The sequence below is a fragment of the Chlorocebus sabaeus genome, chromosome 14 (genome assembly GCF_047675955.1).
Source record: "Chlorocebus sabaeus isolate Y175 chromosome 14, mChlSab1.0.hap1, whole genome shotgun sequence".
NCBI classification, from domain to species: domain Eukaryota; kingdom Metazoa; phylum Chordata; class Mammalia; order Primates; family Cercopithecidae; genus Chlorocebus; species Chlorocebus sabaeus.
This window is the reverse complement of record NC_132917.1, coordinates 8,632,148-8,648,496: the sequence shown is the minus strand read 5'-3', so window position 1 is coordinate 8,648,496 and position 16,349 is coordinate 8,632,148. Positions and strand designations below refer to the sequence as shown.

General features: G+C 44.7%; 1 protein-coding gene across 1 annotated transcript in view; it reads left to right on the top strand.

Moving 5' to 3' along the window:
* Nucleotides 1–3,167: 3,167 nt before the first annotated feature.
* The window catches only part of LOC103221024 (uncharacterized), a 41,766-nt gene continuing 28,584 nt past the window's right edge, over nt 3,168–16,349 (top strand). Inside the window, exons 1-3 of the mRNA XM_073022708.1 lie at nt 3,168–3,349; nt 3,468–3,879; nt 5,655–5,701. Coding sequence (XP_072878809.1) covers nt 3,168–3,349; nt 3,468–3,879; nt 5,655–5,701 — 641 coding nt within the window. The remainder of the gene's footprint in view (nt 3,350–3,467; nt 3,880–5,654; nt 5,702–16,349) is intronic.

Sequence of the window (16,349 nt, the reverse complement as noted above, 5' to 3'; positions counted from 1 at the left end):
AATCTTCATAGTGTCATCTTACCTTGGGTCTTTCTTGAATGTATTGTGAAATTCTAGAACAGCATACATAACTGTCACAAAAATTTAAAAAACAATCAAAAGTCTAATCTTTTGTAAGTAACTTTTAGATTCTTTTTTTTTTTTTTTTTTTTTTTTTTTTGTGAGGGGCGGGGGGCAGGATCTCGCTCTGTCTCTCAGGCTGGAGTGTGGTGGTGCAATCACAGCTCACTGCAGCCTTGTACTCCCAGGGTCCTGCCTCAGCCCCTCCCAAGTCGCTGAGACCACAGATGTGTGCCACCACACCCAGGTAATTTTTAAATTTTTGTAGAGACCAAGGTCTCACTTTGTTACTCAGGCTGGTCTCAAACTCCTGGGCTCAAGCAATCCTCCCACCTCGGCCTCCCAAAGTGCTGGGATTACAGGCATGAGCCACTGGGCCTGACCAGCTTTTCAATGATTTCGGCCATTATCCCCCTTCCCCTCTTTTACCAGTAGTGAGCATGCACATAAAGCATGGCCTGCAATTCAGTGTGGTGGTGGATTTTGCATGTCAGCTTGACTGGGCCATGGGGTGCCCAGACATTGATTCAGACATTATCCTGGGTGTGTCTGTGAGGGGTTTCTGGATGAAGTTAACATTGGAATGAGGGACCAAGTAAAGCGGATTGCCTTCCCTTGAAGGGGTGGGCCTCATCCAATCAATGGAAGATCTGACTAGAACATACAGACTGAGTAAGAGGGAACTCCTGCCTGCCTGCTGAGCTGGTGCTTTGGTTTTTCTGGCCTTTGGACTTGGATTAAAATATTAGCTCTTCTTGGGTCTCGAGGCTGCCAGCTTTCAGACTGGAGGGGACACCACTGGCAGTCCTGGTTCTCAGACCTTCGAGTCTGGCTATAACTCCACATCAGCTCCCCCGGGGCCCAGCTTGCTGGCCGCAGAGGCTGGGACTTCTCTGGAGAACTTTGACTAATACAGACTTCACTACTGAGAGTGGCTAAAGGACAGGACTTTAAGAATAAGTTTCCCGAATTGCTTCTGAGGTTTCTGGATTCCCACCCCTACCACCCGCTTTGCTTCTAGACCTAGAACTAGACCCCAGTGCCAGCAGGTCCCTAAAGGTTAGGCACAGTGGGAGCCAGGAGGAGGTGTGCCATACTCCCAAAGAGTGCCTGCGTTTTCTCATGTATATAGAAAGAAACCTGGGAAATGGGTGTGGAGGGACATCAAGAGTGTGAGATGATGCTGGGAGGAGCCTAAGGCTGGAGCAGGCTGAGTTCGTTGTGAGTCTGGCTCACAGAGCTTCTGCGTTTGACGTTGCAGCTAAGCAAGTCGGAAAGGCTCTCACAGTTTGGTTGGTTGATTGACTGAAACATGGACCAAAAGATGACCCACAGCGAGCATACTGGAAATGCTGGACCAAATCTGTATTTTCTTACTATGTTACAATAATAAAGCCAGCATCCATGTAACCAGAGCAAGGTTAAGAAACCGAAATTGTCAGCCAGGAGTGGTGGCTTGTGCCTGTAATCCCTGCACTTGGGGAGGCTGAGGTGGGTGGATCACCTGAGGTCAGGAGTTCGAGGCCAGCCTGGCCAACATGGTGAAACCCTGTTCCTACTAAAAATACAAAAATTAGTCAGGCGTGGTGGCAGGTGCCTGTAGTCCCAGCTACTCAGGAGACTGAGGAAGGAGAATCACTTGAGCCTAGGAGGTGGAGGTTGCAGAGAGCCGAGATCACGCCACTGCACTCCAGCCAGCCTGGTGAGTGAACAAGACTCTGTCTCAAAAAAAAAAAAAAAAAAGAAAGAAAGAAACCAAAGTTGTCAGTATCTTAGCAATCACTCATATGCTTCTTTGGGAGTACCAAAGACAGAACCACTGCCTTGACTTCGTGACAATCTGTATTAGGCTGTTCTCATGCTGCTAAGAAAGACGTAGCTGAGCCTGGGTAATTCATAAAGGAAAGAGGTTGAATGGACTCACGGCTTCACAAGGCTGAGGAGGTCTCACAATCTTGGTGGAAGGTGAATGTGAAGCAAAGTTACATCTTACAAGGTGGCAGGCAAGACAGCGTGTGCAGAGGAACTCTCCTTTATAAAACCTTCAGATCTCCTGAGACTTAGTCACTATCACAAGAACAACACGGGAAAGACCTGCCCAGTGATTCGATTACTTCCCACTGGGTCCCTCCCACAACGTGTGAGAATTATGGGAGGCAGCTACAATTCAAGATGAGATTTGGGTGGGGACACAGCCAAACCATATCACAACCATTTCCTCACTTACCTTTATAATTTCAACAGTTATGTGTATGTTCTTGAACAACTTTTTTTTTTTTCTTTTGAGACAGAGTCTTGCTCTGTAGCCCAGGCTGGAGTGCAGTGGTGCCATCTCGGCTCACCGCAACCTCCACCTCCCAGGCTCAAGTGATTCTCCTGCCTCAGCCTCCTGAGCAGCGGAGATTACAAGTGTGTGCCACCACGCCCAGCTAATTTTGTATTTTTAGTAGAGATGGTGTTTCACCATGTTGGTCAGGCTGGTCTTGAACTGCTGACCTCGTGATCCGCCTGCCTTGGCCTCCCAAAGCGCTGAGATTACAGGCGTGAGCCACCGCGCCCCACCTCTTGAACAACTTTATCTGGTTTTGATCTCATATAAAGAATATCATACTGTTAGTATTTATCCTTGACTTATTTCCGTCACTAAACACTATTTGTGAGGTTTGTTCCTATTGATGTATAGCGATGTGCATCCTATAGATGTATAATAGTGATTATAATTCACTAATTTCCACGGCAGAATAGTACTCTATTGTATAAATATTTATAATTTATCTATTTACTTTATTGGATATTTGGATCATTCTCCATTTTTATTGCCATGTTTGTATAGATATGTATTTACATGTCTCCACACTTATGGATGCATGATTACATCTGTTTACGTGTTTACATGTGCAGGTTTGGTCTTGGACTTTTCGTGTATAAATTTCTGGGCTTGAGTTACTTAAAAGAAATGTGTATTTTTATAATCAGAAAGAATATTGCAAAAAGAAAAGAATCTTTCAGATTTGTGACGTCTCTGGGCCTCCCTGGGCTAAAATTATAACTAGAGTCCCGTGGTGCTCATGAAACTTGACGAAGGTGCCTGGAGCTGAGGGTGACAGATGTCCGTGAGTGGAGGTGAGGAGACTGTCCTTGGGAAACAGACTGAAATGGGGACTTTTCAGTTTGGGACCGTGCACGGAGAAGCAGAGGTGACCGATCAGAGGCACAGATATCGTGGTGAATGTGCTCGGCAGGTCCTGGAGTTCTGGAGCTCTCAGACCTTCTCTTCTTCTGCCCCTAGGTTAGCAGTCCCCTCTAACACAGACTATCTAACACAGAATTCAGAATTGTCCCCAAACCAACTCTCGCCTTCTGCGTTTTCCTTCTTACTGTTGGCACCATAATTATCTCCGTTTCAGGCTCAGAAATGGAGTGCTGTTCGCATCCCCTACCCCTCATTCCCTCCTCCCAGCAGTCACCAAGCCCTCCACGCTCCCTCTGCAGCAGCCCTCCCTTGAGGGTGTCTCCACCTGGAAGTTAGCCCTAACTATCACCTGCCTCCAGCCTCTCCCACTTCATTCTAGTTTTCACACAAATGCCAAAGACTTCGTCATAGCCATCTCCTGCCCAGCAGTGTTCAGTGACTCCCTGTCCCTTGCAGAATTCGATTCTAATGACCTTAGGTGGACAACCAAGACCCTGCGATATCTGACCCCATCTTACTCCTGTGCAAACTCCATTTCTCAGCTGAAGTTGTCCACTTACCGAGCTTTTCCTGAATATTCTGAAGACCTTCAGGAAACTGAAGGAACAGACAGTCCTTATCATTGCGTTTGTCCTCACTCCTTCCTGTGCCCAGAACTCCCCCTCCTTGCTTTGTCTCTTGCGGAAATACTGTGCTTCTGGACATAGCATCTTCCCCTGAAAGGCAATTGTCCCGGGGGTAACGCTTGAAACTTAAAAACTTACTACAATCCAAGGAAGTGTTTATTCATGCAGCCATTGCTGTCATCAAGGTGCTGGGCCAAGGGGCAAACTTGAATTTGTTAACAGAATTTATTCCTGAAAGAGCTGCAATAGTCCAAAACATAATTGGATCTCCAAAGTTTTTGAGAAATGTGATGAATGATGCTAAGAAGAATGTTCTTGTAATTTATGTTCGTGTAACTTATGGAAGCAGAAGAACCCTTGAGCTTAGTAATATTCAGAGGCATGGAGTCTAGTTCAACAGTCTTAATTTGCAAATTTAAAAATCCAGGCTCAAAGCGTTCTCCAGCATGTCACAACTTGTTTCACTGTGCAGCAGCATTAATCTCAACAATGTCTAAACTAGTCTTGTTCTAGAAGGCTACAACATAGAAGAATGTATTAATATGCGTTGGCTGGAAAGGAAGTAACCGTGACTTGAAGCGAAGAATGAGTATCAAGTGTATGTGAAGTCTAATGTTCATGTAAAATTTAAATACATAGAAAAGGGACTTTTGGAACAAAATGACATAGAACGTGAGTGTGGCATGAAATTAAAATTAAACAAGATCTAGAAGATATCAGAGACAATCCAAGTGAGAAGTCAGCCACTTACAGAACCCTGAAAAATGTAAGATCCGTGAATTTAGCCAATTGCTAAGCACTGGGAGCAGGATGGAAGGCTTAACTTGAGAGAGTACATGGCATGTGCTGAAGGACAGCTTGAACCCAAGGTGAGCCTCTCTGAGATCTGTACCATGAAGCTGAGTGACAAGTGGAGAAATCATAAGGCCAAGCATTCGTTCTGGTCTTTCAAAGGAAACTGGACAAAAATAGCCTGGGTTTGAGGAAAACAGTAATTGGCAATGAGAGGTGGTGTCTTCTCTGTGACCCAGAAACAAAGTGTCAAAGTTTGCCCTGGAAAATTGCAACATTCCCAAGATCCCCAAAACTGCACATGTCAAAATCCTAAATAAAGAACACATGGCTTTTGTTCCTCTGATGTCTATGTATTGCTCCATCCAGGAGTCGAAAAGTCCATCCCTGCCAACGTGCTCACGTCCTGGAGGGTGTAAAGGATGCTTCACCACGCACAGCTGAACGGGGCCTGCTGGCTGCTGGCTTCCCATGGTGGGGGCCTGGTGGATGGGGGGTTTCTGAGCAACCATTTCTGGCCAAAATCTATTAGCAGATTTATCACTTAGCTCATGAAGATATTAGCAGGTGTTACACACAAAAACTGGATTGTGGTCCTGTGACCTTAGAAAATCCAACTACATGGGTTGCTTTGTTACGTAATTTATTAGAACTTTCAACATAAAATGTGAAACAAGCCCCAAGAAGAGAAAATGTGCGTCTCCTGCAAACAGATCCCACCCCAAAGCCGATTCCCCTGAGCACCCTTTAGGGCAAGTTCCATAGAACCAAACACCTTGGGCAATTCCAATCAATCCAACCCACCATTGACCATTTTCAAAACACTATGCTGCCACTGCTTAAATCAATGCCGAAGGAGGAGCCACTGAGGTTCTTCAGAGCACAGGACACTCATCTCGGTCAATCTACGCACATAACCCTGTCTGACACATAAGGATGGGAGAATAATCACCTGCGTCTCTTTCCTCTCTCTGCTGACACAGGTGTCAACCTACAAGGACAAAGGGCATAGGAAAGGCGGGGACGGCAGGTGAGAGGGTTCAACACTACTGGCTCAGCAGCCTACGAAGGAGATGAGGCGTGGCTAGTGTCTCAGCAGAGAAAGAAGCTACATCCTGGAGGCTTGCAGAAGAGTTCTCCAGAGAATAGTTGATGTGCAGGGTCTCTAAGGCCTGTAAAGGACCTGGAGCCCAGGGCATCCCTTTGAGGTAGAGGGGAATGTGGGGATGAGACAAGGGAGGGTGACTCAAAGTCTTCACCTGGCCAGGTGAAGCCCCTGCTCCTGCCTGCACAGCAGGTGGCCATGCCCTTGGCCCCACTGAGGGAGGAGTGAGGATGGTGATTCTTTGGAGAACTGGAGGACTTGGTGATGTGGCTGGAGGGCGAGGCACGAATTTTAAAACAAAGGGATTAGGTAAAATTCTACAGTACTGACTAGGTGGGAGTCCTGCTCCCCTACCCTGCGTTCAGGAAGCTGACAGCCAACCTGCATCCCTAAGGCAGAAGACGGGGGGTTTCTACTCAAGGAAAATGGAGTGGTTCTGAATAAGACTGGGCCTGGGATTCAGGGTGTAGTTCTCCCCAGGCCTCAGTGAGGCCCACCAGCTGACAATTCCATCTCATCAACACAGCTGCTGGGTTTTCTATGGAGCTGTTTTGGCTACATGATTGACTATATCCAGGGGTCATCAAAAATTCTAGGAAAGCTTCTAATATAAAAGGGAGTGCCTAAAACAAACAAACAGGGGAAGATAAATAAAGAAATGACATTTGAAGGAAACAGAGGCAATGTAAAGAGCAGAAGAAAACTTTAAAAAAATCCAATAAATATTTTCAGGGAGCTAAGAGAAGATGCTACACCCCAAAACAGAATACTATATATAAAAATGGAACAATTAGAGAATAAAAATACATTCTGGAAATCAAATAAGGTAGGCAAAATTTAAAATTTAATAGAACGGGTGAAGGATGATGTTCAGAAAATCTTCCATAACGTGGAATTAAATCACAAAAGAAGAATAGGAGGGAAACTTTTTTTTTTTTTAAGTTAGGCAATCTAGGAGATCCAACACCTAACAAACTGCAGTTCTAGAAAAAGTAAATGGAGAGGAGGATTTATCCCAGAACGTTACAGGAAAAGTCCCCAGAAAGAAGGATGTGAGCCTTCATATGGAAAAGGCCCGCTGAATGCCTCGCATAGTGAATCAAAACAGTCACACCAATGCACATGATCAAGAAATTTCAGAATCTCTAGGATAAAGAGAGGATTCTGAAAGCTTCCAGAAAAAAAAAAAAAAAAAAAAAAAGGTCATATAAAAATAATTCACAGGGCCGGGTATGGTGGCTCACGCCTGTAATCCCAGCACTTTGGGAAGCTGAGATAGGTGGATCACCTGAAGTCAGGAGTTTGAGACAAGTCTGGCCAACATGGCGAAACCCCATCTCTACTAAAAAATACAAAAATTAGTTGGGTGCAGTGGCAGGCGCCTGTAATCTCAGCTACTCAGGAGGCTGCGGCAAGAGAATCGCTTGAGCCTGGGAGGCAGAGGTTGCAGTGAGCCAAGATTGTGCCATTGCACTCCAGCCTGGGAGACTGAGCAAGACTCTGTCTCAAAATAATAATAATAATAATAATAATAATAATACTTCACCTACAAATAAAGGAATCATCACTGGAAGCTGGAAGACACTAGAACAAGCCTTTAAAATTTGGAGGGAAAAGTGCCATTCGACTAATTAACAAATATTCTACTGGTTAACAACACACTAGGGGTTTGGTCTGGGTCCTGCTGCTCCCAGCACAGACAGCCAATCACTGAGACAACAAGTATTGCCAGGGAAGAAGGCTCTAACTGGGTGCTGCAGCTGAGGAGATGGGAGCTCAGTCTCAAATCCATCTCCTTGATTGACTAAAGCTGAGGGCTCACATAGCAGGGAAACAATGTAACTACAGGCACCTAAACAGGAATTAGGGAGAGGTAAGGAGACGAAAAAGAATGAGGGGGTCTGGCTTTTCATTGTCTGGATGTGGTTATCTGGTGAGTTTCAGTTCCTTGATACTATCTGGGAGGACTGAGGATTGGCTTCCTGGGGAAGGAACTCAGATAAGATGGATGGAAGTTGTCAATTATAAAGGTAATTGACTGTGAGGGTGGATTTCTATGTTTATTTTAAAAGACAATTGAGTGTGGTTCAGACCCAAGAAAAATATCAGTCAAGTGAGAGGGTACAATAATGGCATTTCTAAGTGTGCATGACTTTAATAGGTTACTTTACATGGCCCTTTCCTAGGAAACTGCTGGAGGGTACACTCTAGCAAAACAGGAGAGTAAACCAACAAAGAGGAAGACATGCTTGAAGTCAAGCACGTCAAGATTATAGCAAGGAGAGACTTCCCATACCAACAGCCAGGAATCCAGGCTGAAGCAGCAGGATGGAAATCTTTATGAAAAACAAGAAACTGGTATGTTTGAGTGCATGGAAATATATTGATTAAACAGGTGACAGATTGGAGAACTGGGGTAAATATTTTTTAAAGGTTAGAGGAAAAAAGACAATTGAGAAAATATGACAGTCAGCTTCAGAAAAACAGAAGGTACATGGAAGAACACAGGTATGGACTTGATTTACTACCTTGGTTCAATCTAGTTTTAATGAGATAAATGCTAATGTCTGACAACAGCTATGATTATAACCCTGGGAAGGTGAGAGAGAGGATGTGTATGTGTCTGATGATGGGGAGGGCTAAGCTCTCTTCACTGTGGTGGGAGGAAAATGCAGGACTCCTAAGGATGAGCCTAAGGGTGATCTGTTGAGCAAGAGCAGTGGACACTATTTTTTTTTTTTTTTTTTTTTTTGAGACGGAGTCTCACTCTGTCGCCCCGGCTGGAGTGCAATGGCGCGATCTCAGCTCACTGCAAACTCCGCCTCCCGGTTCACGCAATTCTCCTGCCTCAGCCTCCTGAGTAGCTGGGACTACAGGCACCCGCCACCACGCCCGGCTAAGGTTTTGTATTTTTAATAGAGACAGGGTTTCACCGTGTTAGCCAGGATGGTCTTGGTCTCCTGACCTCGTGATCTGCCTGCCTCAGCCTCCCAAAGTGCTGAGATTTCAGGCATGAGCCACCACACCCGGCCCAGTGGACACTATTGATTTAGATGCTCGGAGGGAAATCCAGGGAATGGCTGCAGCTCTGAAGTTGGTTGCCTTTGGGGAGCGAGACTGATGGGTGCGGAGGGATGGGCCAGAGACTGCTGCTGCTTTTCATTCTGGGCCTTTAGTGTTCTTTGGATTTTTAAATTATGCTCATGTGTGACTTCGTTTAAAAATGAAAATTAAAATGAAGACATACGCATCTAAAGCTACCCAAGTTGCATTTCTTTATGGTTACTCCTTAAACCCCGAAGACTTTTCAGGCTGTTTGCAGAAAGCACACTGCTCGTGTCTTCCCGCCATCAGCAGATGCTGGGATGAACGATTAATACTCCGAGTGGAGCCTCCCTTCATTCTGAAGCAAGGCTCTGCAAACTGGAGGCACACAGGGCAGGAAGGCTCGAGGGATCCGTCTTCAAGCGTCTGTTCCTCGTTCTCTCCCAGGAGCTGGCTGGCCTGGGAGTACCCCTGTCCCAGGGATCTCGCCCTCCCCTTGCCTCTCAGGCCCAAATCCCTCTCTGTGTTTACCTGAGGTCAACCCCCCTGGGTCCATCAGACAAGGCTACAAGGCTGGCTTGTATACCTTTCCTTTCAAGACGCTCCAAAAGCTGTGGCAGGACTTGGTGTCTCTGCCTGCCTCAGTCGTGCTTCTGTTAGAGGAGGGCTACTTTAGTCCGTGTCAGGACATTCTGAATGTAGATACCCTGCTGAGGGCCGGCAGGAAGGGTGACGGTATTGATGTGATGCCTTCCCGCCTGCTTCCCCAAATTATTGTTTGAAGAAGAATCCCCGTGAGCAGAGCACCAGTGAGAAAGGCTGGGGCGCTGGCTCTGCCTGTACCCATGGGCGCTGGGCTCCTTCCCGACCCGGCATTCCGCAGGGATTAGGACTGACTAGTCAGCGGTGGGGCTGTCAGGGACGCATCACTGACTTGTTTATTTGAATATTGAATGGAAAAATAAAGTTAGCTTTTTTAATAGCAAAAAGTAAGTCTGGGTTGGTTGATTTGACAATGAGGACTCTACCAATTTGTTTTTATGGGTACATTTTGCATAATAACACAGACTATTTCTGTGGCTCCAGTTTTGACAAAAGGTATTTCAAGCCCATAAGATAAAAAGCATTCTTTTTTCTTTTTCTTTTCTTTTTTTGAGACAGGGTCTCACTTTGTCACCCAGGCTGGAGTGCAGTGGCGTGATCTCGGCTCACTGCAACCTCCACCTCCTAGGTTCAAGTGATTCTCAGGCCTCAGTCTCCAGAGTAGCTGAGATTACAGGCGAGTGCCACCACGCCTGACCAATTTTTGTATTTTCAGTAGAGATGGGGTTTCACCATGTTGGCCAGGCTGGTCTCGAACTCCTTGCTGACCTCAAGTGATCCGCCTGCCTTGGCCTCCCAAAGTGCTGGGATTAGAGATGTGAGCCACGCACCCGGCCTAAAAAGCATTCTTTCAAAAACATTCTTTGGGAAAAGGTTTATTGACATGATTCATGTCTCCATTTTCTCAGTCCTTTCTGAGTATAAGCAGCTAGACAGGGGCCTTAAGCAAGAAAGTAAAAGGTACAAATTAATATTCATTTGATACGTCTTGGTAAGGCCTTTTTACTATGATTCCCAGAAGTGGAGAACGTGAGTGACTCGGCCCTGGGGAAAGGATGGGTGTCCAACCTTTTGGCTTCCCTGGGCCACACTGAAAGAAGAAGAATTGTCTTGGGCCACGCATGAAATACACAAACACTCACGATAGCTGATGAGTTAAAAAAAAAAAAAAAAAAGGTCTGTGCATTATTTTCGTGGTGTCACCACCACAGATAAGCAAAAGAGTCCTTGCATTCCAAGGGTTGGACACCCGTGAAACTTGAAAGCATCAATTTTAAATTCTTTACTCTCAGTAAAATTGAAGGCAGATGTACTTGAGTTGTCTTTTGATAGAATCGAAATGGTGATGCTAATGGTTCCCTATGTGATTTCTAGCATATCATTTGGAAGAAGTTGGAACAACCAGTGACATCGTTCCATCAGCGTTGCCTCCATTTCCATCTCCTTGTTTATGTGGATAAGTTGCCTTGGCATTTATATCTTTACAAATTTTAAAAAAGCAGGAATAAAATTCATGTTGAACTCTGGTTCATTCTACAGAAAGGTAATATTCATCTATGGATACTTAAAATAATAAACAAGACTTAAAAGTAAATAACAGTCTTACTCATCTCATTAATGGAATTATCGACTATAATATATTATCTTAATGTTTATAAAAACTGTAAGGCATTGAAGAATAATTTGTGATCAGTGGAAATAAAAACATCTATAATTTCTGTATATTTATATATCCTCTTTTTTACAGAAAAGTATGACAGGGTAATCAATAAATGATTTTCAAATATAAATGCTTATTACATTAGAATAAAATCCTATGGAGGAGATGGAATAGAAACACCAGTTCAGAGATTTAAAAACAATATGAAATATTTGACTCTTAAGGAAGAAATGGTTCTTTCTTATATTTTAAATATGGGTGATCATAGCTATCCAATGGTGCTGATGTTAAATGGTTAGTGCATTTAAGACAATCATGTAATGATTTTACATAAAATTTTCTTTTGCATACATTTAAAATAACAAAAATTTTAGATGACAACTTGTGGCAGGCCAGGTGTCACTAACACAGGCCTCCATAACAATGTTTCAGCACTGACTAAATGGTTCAATCAAACATTGAAAGCTGAGAAAGCCAGTGCCCTCATACAAAGGTGAGAGTGTAACAAAAGCCCACCAAGAGTTTTGCCTAGACCTTTCCTGGCCCTTAAATCATGACAAAATAATTAAGGAATTCTTAACAGAACCCGTTTAGGATTAAACAAGTTTTATTGGGGGTCTGAAAAAACTCTCCAGGCCTCCACAAACAAGTTTATTGGGGGTCTGAAGAAACTCCCCAAACCCCCGTAATTTAGCAATAGACAAGATAAGGGTAATCACCCCAGCACCTGGATCCATTTAGATTAAATACGTTTATTGAGGCCCCAGTGACGGTCTTCAAGACTCAGACCTTAGTTACAGATTAAAAGAAGTTAATCACGCACGTCTTTAGAGAAATGCACACTTACATGTGTACATATAGCTTAGAAGGTATACGAACTCTGGAAAACTCTGTAATTTTGAGTTGGTCTGCAGATAATTTCCAGGTCTTCTCCCTGTAACTGGTTACAGAAATTAAAACTCCCTTCTCTCTCAGTTCATCTGCATCCCATTATTGGGCTGCAAGAATTAGCAGCCTGACCCTCGGTTTGGTCCGGGAACAAACTTAAAAATGTGTGAGCACATATATGGTTTTTAAAAATCCTATAAGGGGATTACATAAACAAAAATGTTTGAAGAGTATAATTCTAAACTGATCTTTTACCTTTTCCGATCATGTTCAGGTTATCACTTGCTGTGTAAGAAATATAGAATGGCATAAAACAACAAGTACATATTTTATTGTAGATAGTTATTATAAGTATTTTTTTTCTTATAGTTCTGCAGTGCTGGGGTCACTGGCCTCAGCCAGGTGTTCTTGCTCAGGTCTTTTAGGCAGGTGTGGTCAGGTGGTGCCCGGGGCTGGAGACATCTCAAAGGCTTCCTCACACAGACGTCTGATGGGTGGCGGTGGCTGTCAGCGGGGATGGCAGCTATTGGTGGCAACTGCTACTCAAGACCTCTCTCTGCAGCCTGGGCTTCCTCACAGAATGGTGGTATATACCAAATAAACGATTTTTGGAACGTCCAGAGAGAGAACCAGGCAGAGGTCATGTTACCTTTTAAGACCTAGTCTTGGAAGGCACAGAGGGTCACTTCCTTTCGTTGCATCTGTGAAAGGGAAATAAATCTTGGGGTCTCAAAGTCACTAAGCTAAAGGCAAAAGTCCAGCTGGAAACTGCGTAGGGCAAACCTGCCTCCCTTTCTATTCCAAGTCACCCCTCTACTCACTGGGGTAAATGCCTCCTCTGGAGAAGCTCATCAGAAACTCAAAAGATGTGACCATTTGTCCGAGTCATCCCTCCTTTGCTTTGAGTTGTCCCGCCTTTCTGAACCGAACCAATGTTCCTCTTATGTATGTGGGTTGATGTCTCATGTCTCCCTAAAATGTTTAAAACCAAACTGTGCTCTGATCACCTTGGGTACGTGTTCTCAGGACCTCCTGAGGCTGTGTCATGGGCGCACATCCTCAACCCGGGCAAAATAAACTTTCTAAATTAACGGAGACCTGTCTCCAATATTCGGGGTTCACACATCCTCGTGGAGGCAATCACGAAGTCCAGCTCGGCTTCAAGGGCAAAAGACACAGACGCCTCGCTCCTGTTGCAGGAGTGGTGGCGAGGTTCTAGAAGAGCATATGGGGCCAGAAATATTTTTGCGGCCACAGATATACAAACGGCCACAGATCACTGCAGGGAGAAGGAAGACAAATGCCTCCTACGGACTGATTCCCTCGTGGCAGAAAATGGAACGGAAAGAGACCTCCGCTCCATGCTGGATGTGCCTCAGCTTGATTTTCAAGAGCTGCTCATCTAGAGCAGGAGGGGGAGTTACAGAGCGGGGAATGGAGCTGAAAGGATCCCTTCTTTTGCTTCCAGTGAGACTGAGCGCCAGGTTGTGCAAACGCTCGCTTGCACCTCACAGGGAATAGCCGAGAAAGGGGTAAGATGCCAAGAGCCACGATCGCTACCACCGCTGTCACCAGCTTTGTGTCTAACGTTGCTTCTGTGGGGTTAGCATAGGGCAGGAAACTGTCTTGGTGGAAAATATTTGAAATCAAGTAGGAATTTTCCTTCAACACTGAGGCCTGCAGCTTCTTTTGGTGTCTAATTGCCTCCATTCACTTCCCCCAGCCCCCCGTGATTTTCACTTAGTTGGAAAATGTCACTTAAAATTCACACCCTTACTATAGTGAAAGAGATGTAAAAAATAGAAATGGCGTTCTTTCCCAACACTGTCACCGTCTCTTGCATGTGGCTTCCAGTAAGAGTGTTTTTTTCTTTCTATTTCACTGATGACTTGGCTGTGGAATCTCAGAAATCTTGGGCTCTTGCCTATAACTAAGAATATAAAGGCCTTCCACGGAAAATGTTGAAGTATATAAAAATCTTCAATATATGCTATTTTTGGATTGCATATCAACATAAGATTTAGGATTCAACTGCCTCGCTTTCTCTATCTAGATGTTACCAGAAGACGACCATCTTCCTAGGCTGAAACGTGTGGAAATGGCCCATGGCATCTTCACTATTTCCAGAACGTGGCTCCTTTTGTCCACGTTGACCAAGCACTAGGCGTGAAGGTGTCACCTTCAATTGTGAGACTGAAGAATGCCATCAGCTGTGTGTATGTTTCCAGTAATCAAAAGATTTCCCCACCCCAGAAAAGCTTCATGCATAAGGCGGGTACAGAACTCCTGAACTGTATTCTTGGCTATTATACCTCGAAACTCATTTCACCATGTCATTCCACTTATTCTTAGGATAATCATTTCAAGAGCAGAACGTCTTTTGTTTTGAGTGGGACAGGGCCTCACTCTGTGACCCAGACTGGAGGGCAGTGGTACAATCAGGGCTCACTGCAGCCTCAACCTCCCCGGGCTCCGGTCATCCTCCTACCTCAGCCTCTTGAGTAGCTGGGACTCCAGGCACACACCACCATGCCTGGCTAATTTTTGTATTTTTTTTTTTGGTAGAGACAGGGTTTTACCAGGTTCTCCAGGCTGTTCTCAAACTTGCCCAGGATTGCTCAAGCAATCCTCCTGCCTCAGCCTCCAGAAGTGCTGGGATTACAGGCATGAGCCACCAGGCCAGGCACAAAACATTTAATAGTATGGTTTTCTACAGAGAAATATATACATTCTATTTACATATGTCTATACATTTTATAATGGCAAGGAGAGTTTGGGCATATCTGAAAGATATATGACAAAATAATATATATCGTATTTAGTAACATAATATAAATTATATATAATATAAATATAATAAAAATACGTTTCTTTTAGATATGCCAAAATTCTCTCTGCCACTGTAGAAGCAGAAATACTATATTATTAACTACGTCAGCTCAAGTTCCCATGGATAGGTGTTTCAATCAGCTGGGGTATATACTTGGAAAAAGGAAAAGGCTCTAATGAGTTATGATATCCACAATATGTGATCACTTAATATGCTGGTTTCTTGGGTTAAAAAACCAAGTTAATTGTGATCTGGTAGATAAGTTTGAAATATCTTGGCTACAACTAAAAAAGACACATATAAACCATTGACATCTAGACATTTCAGCAGCTGGAGGGAATGCCAGAATTATTCCTAAATCTAGAGTTTTAGTGACAAAGCAAGATATGCCTGGAGGAGTTGCATGGCCAAAATTATCTCTGCCATTTCCACCAAATGTTTCTGCAGAGCATTTAAAATGGTGTCTGCAGGAGGAAGTCAGCCATTTCTTAAAGAGGCATTTCCTGCTTGCGAGACTCACGGGATACAGCACTTGCTCGTGATTATGGGGTGTCTAGGCGGAGTTCCATCAGCAGTGAAGGAATCCGGGACGCCTGGCCTGGTCCTGATTCCATTCCACTCCACAGCCCAACGTTTTTCATAAAAATACCTGTGGTGGCCAGCCTCCAAGATGGCGCCCCTGTCTCCTGCTGTTCACAGCCCACACCCCACGTTCCAGGGTTGGTCTGTGCCACCAACAGCAATGGTAGGGCACGTCTACGATTAGGTTGTAAAAGAGTACAGATTGGGCACAGTGGCTCATGCCTGTAATCCCAGCTTTTTGGGAGGCTGAGCTGGGAGGATTGCTTGAGCCAAGGAATTCAAGACCAGCCTGGGTAACATGGCGAAACCTTGTCTCTACAAAAAAATCTAAAAATTGGCCAGGCCGGGAAGTTGAGGCTGCAGTGAGCTGTGATTGCACCATTGCATTCTGGCAAGGGCGACGCAGTGTGACCCTGTATCAAAAACAAGGGTGAGTGAACTATAAAGGAAATAAAGGCGCTTTGCTTTCACAACACACACACCCCACACACACACCACAAAACACACACACCACACACACACCACACAACACACACACAACACACCACACACCGCACACGCACACCACACAACACACACACAACACATACACCACACACCACACACACCACACACACAACACACACCACACACAACACACACAACACAAAACACACACACCACACACACACCACACAACACACACACAACACACACACAACACACCACACAACACACACAACACACACACCACACAACACACACACAACACACACACAACACACACACACACACCACACCACACACACAACACACACACACACACCCCAGGCATGTTTTGTCAGGGAAGCTACATGAATCAACTCTTTATTATGATCTGGGGACTGGAATATAAGCACAGGCTTGTGGCCACAGGTGAGTCTGGAAAGACTGAGCCCAGATTCGCCTGGACAGCTAATGCCTGGAACACTCACGTGATAACCTCA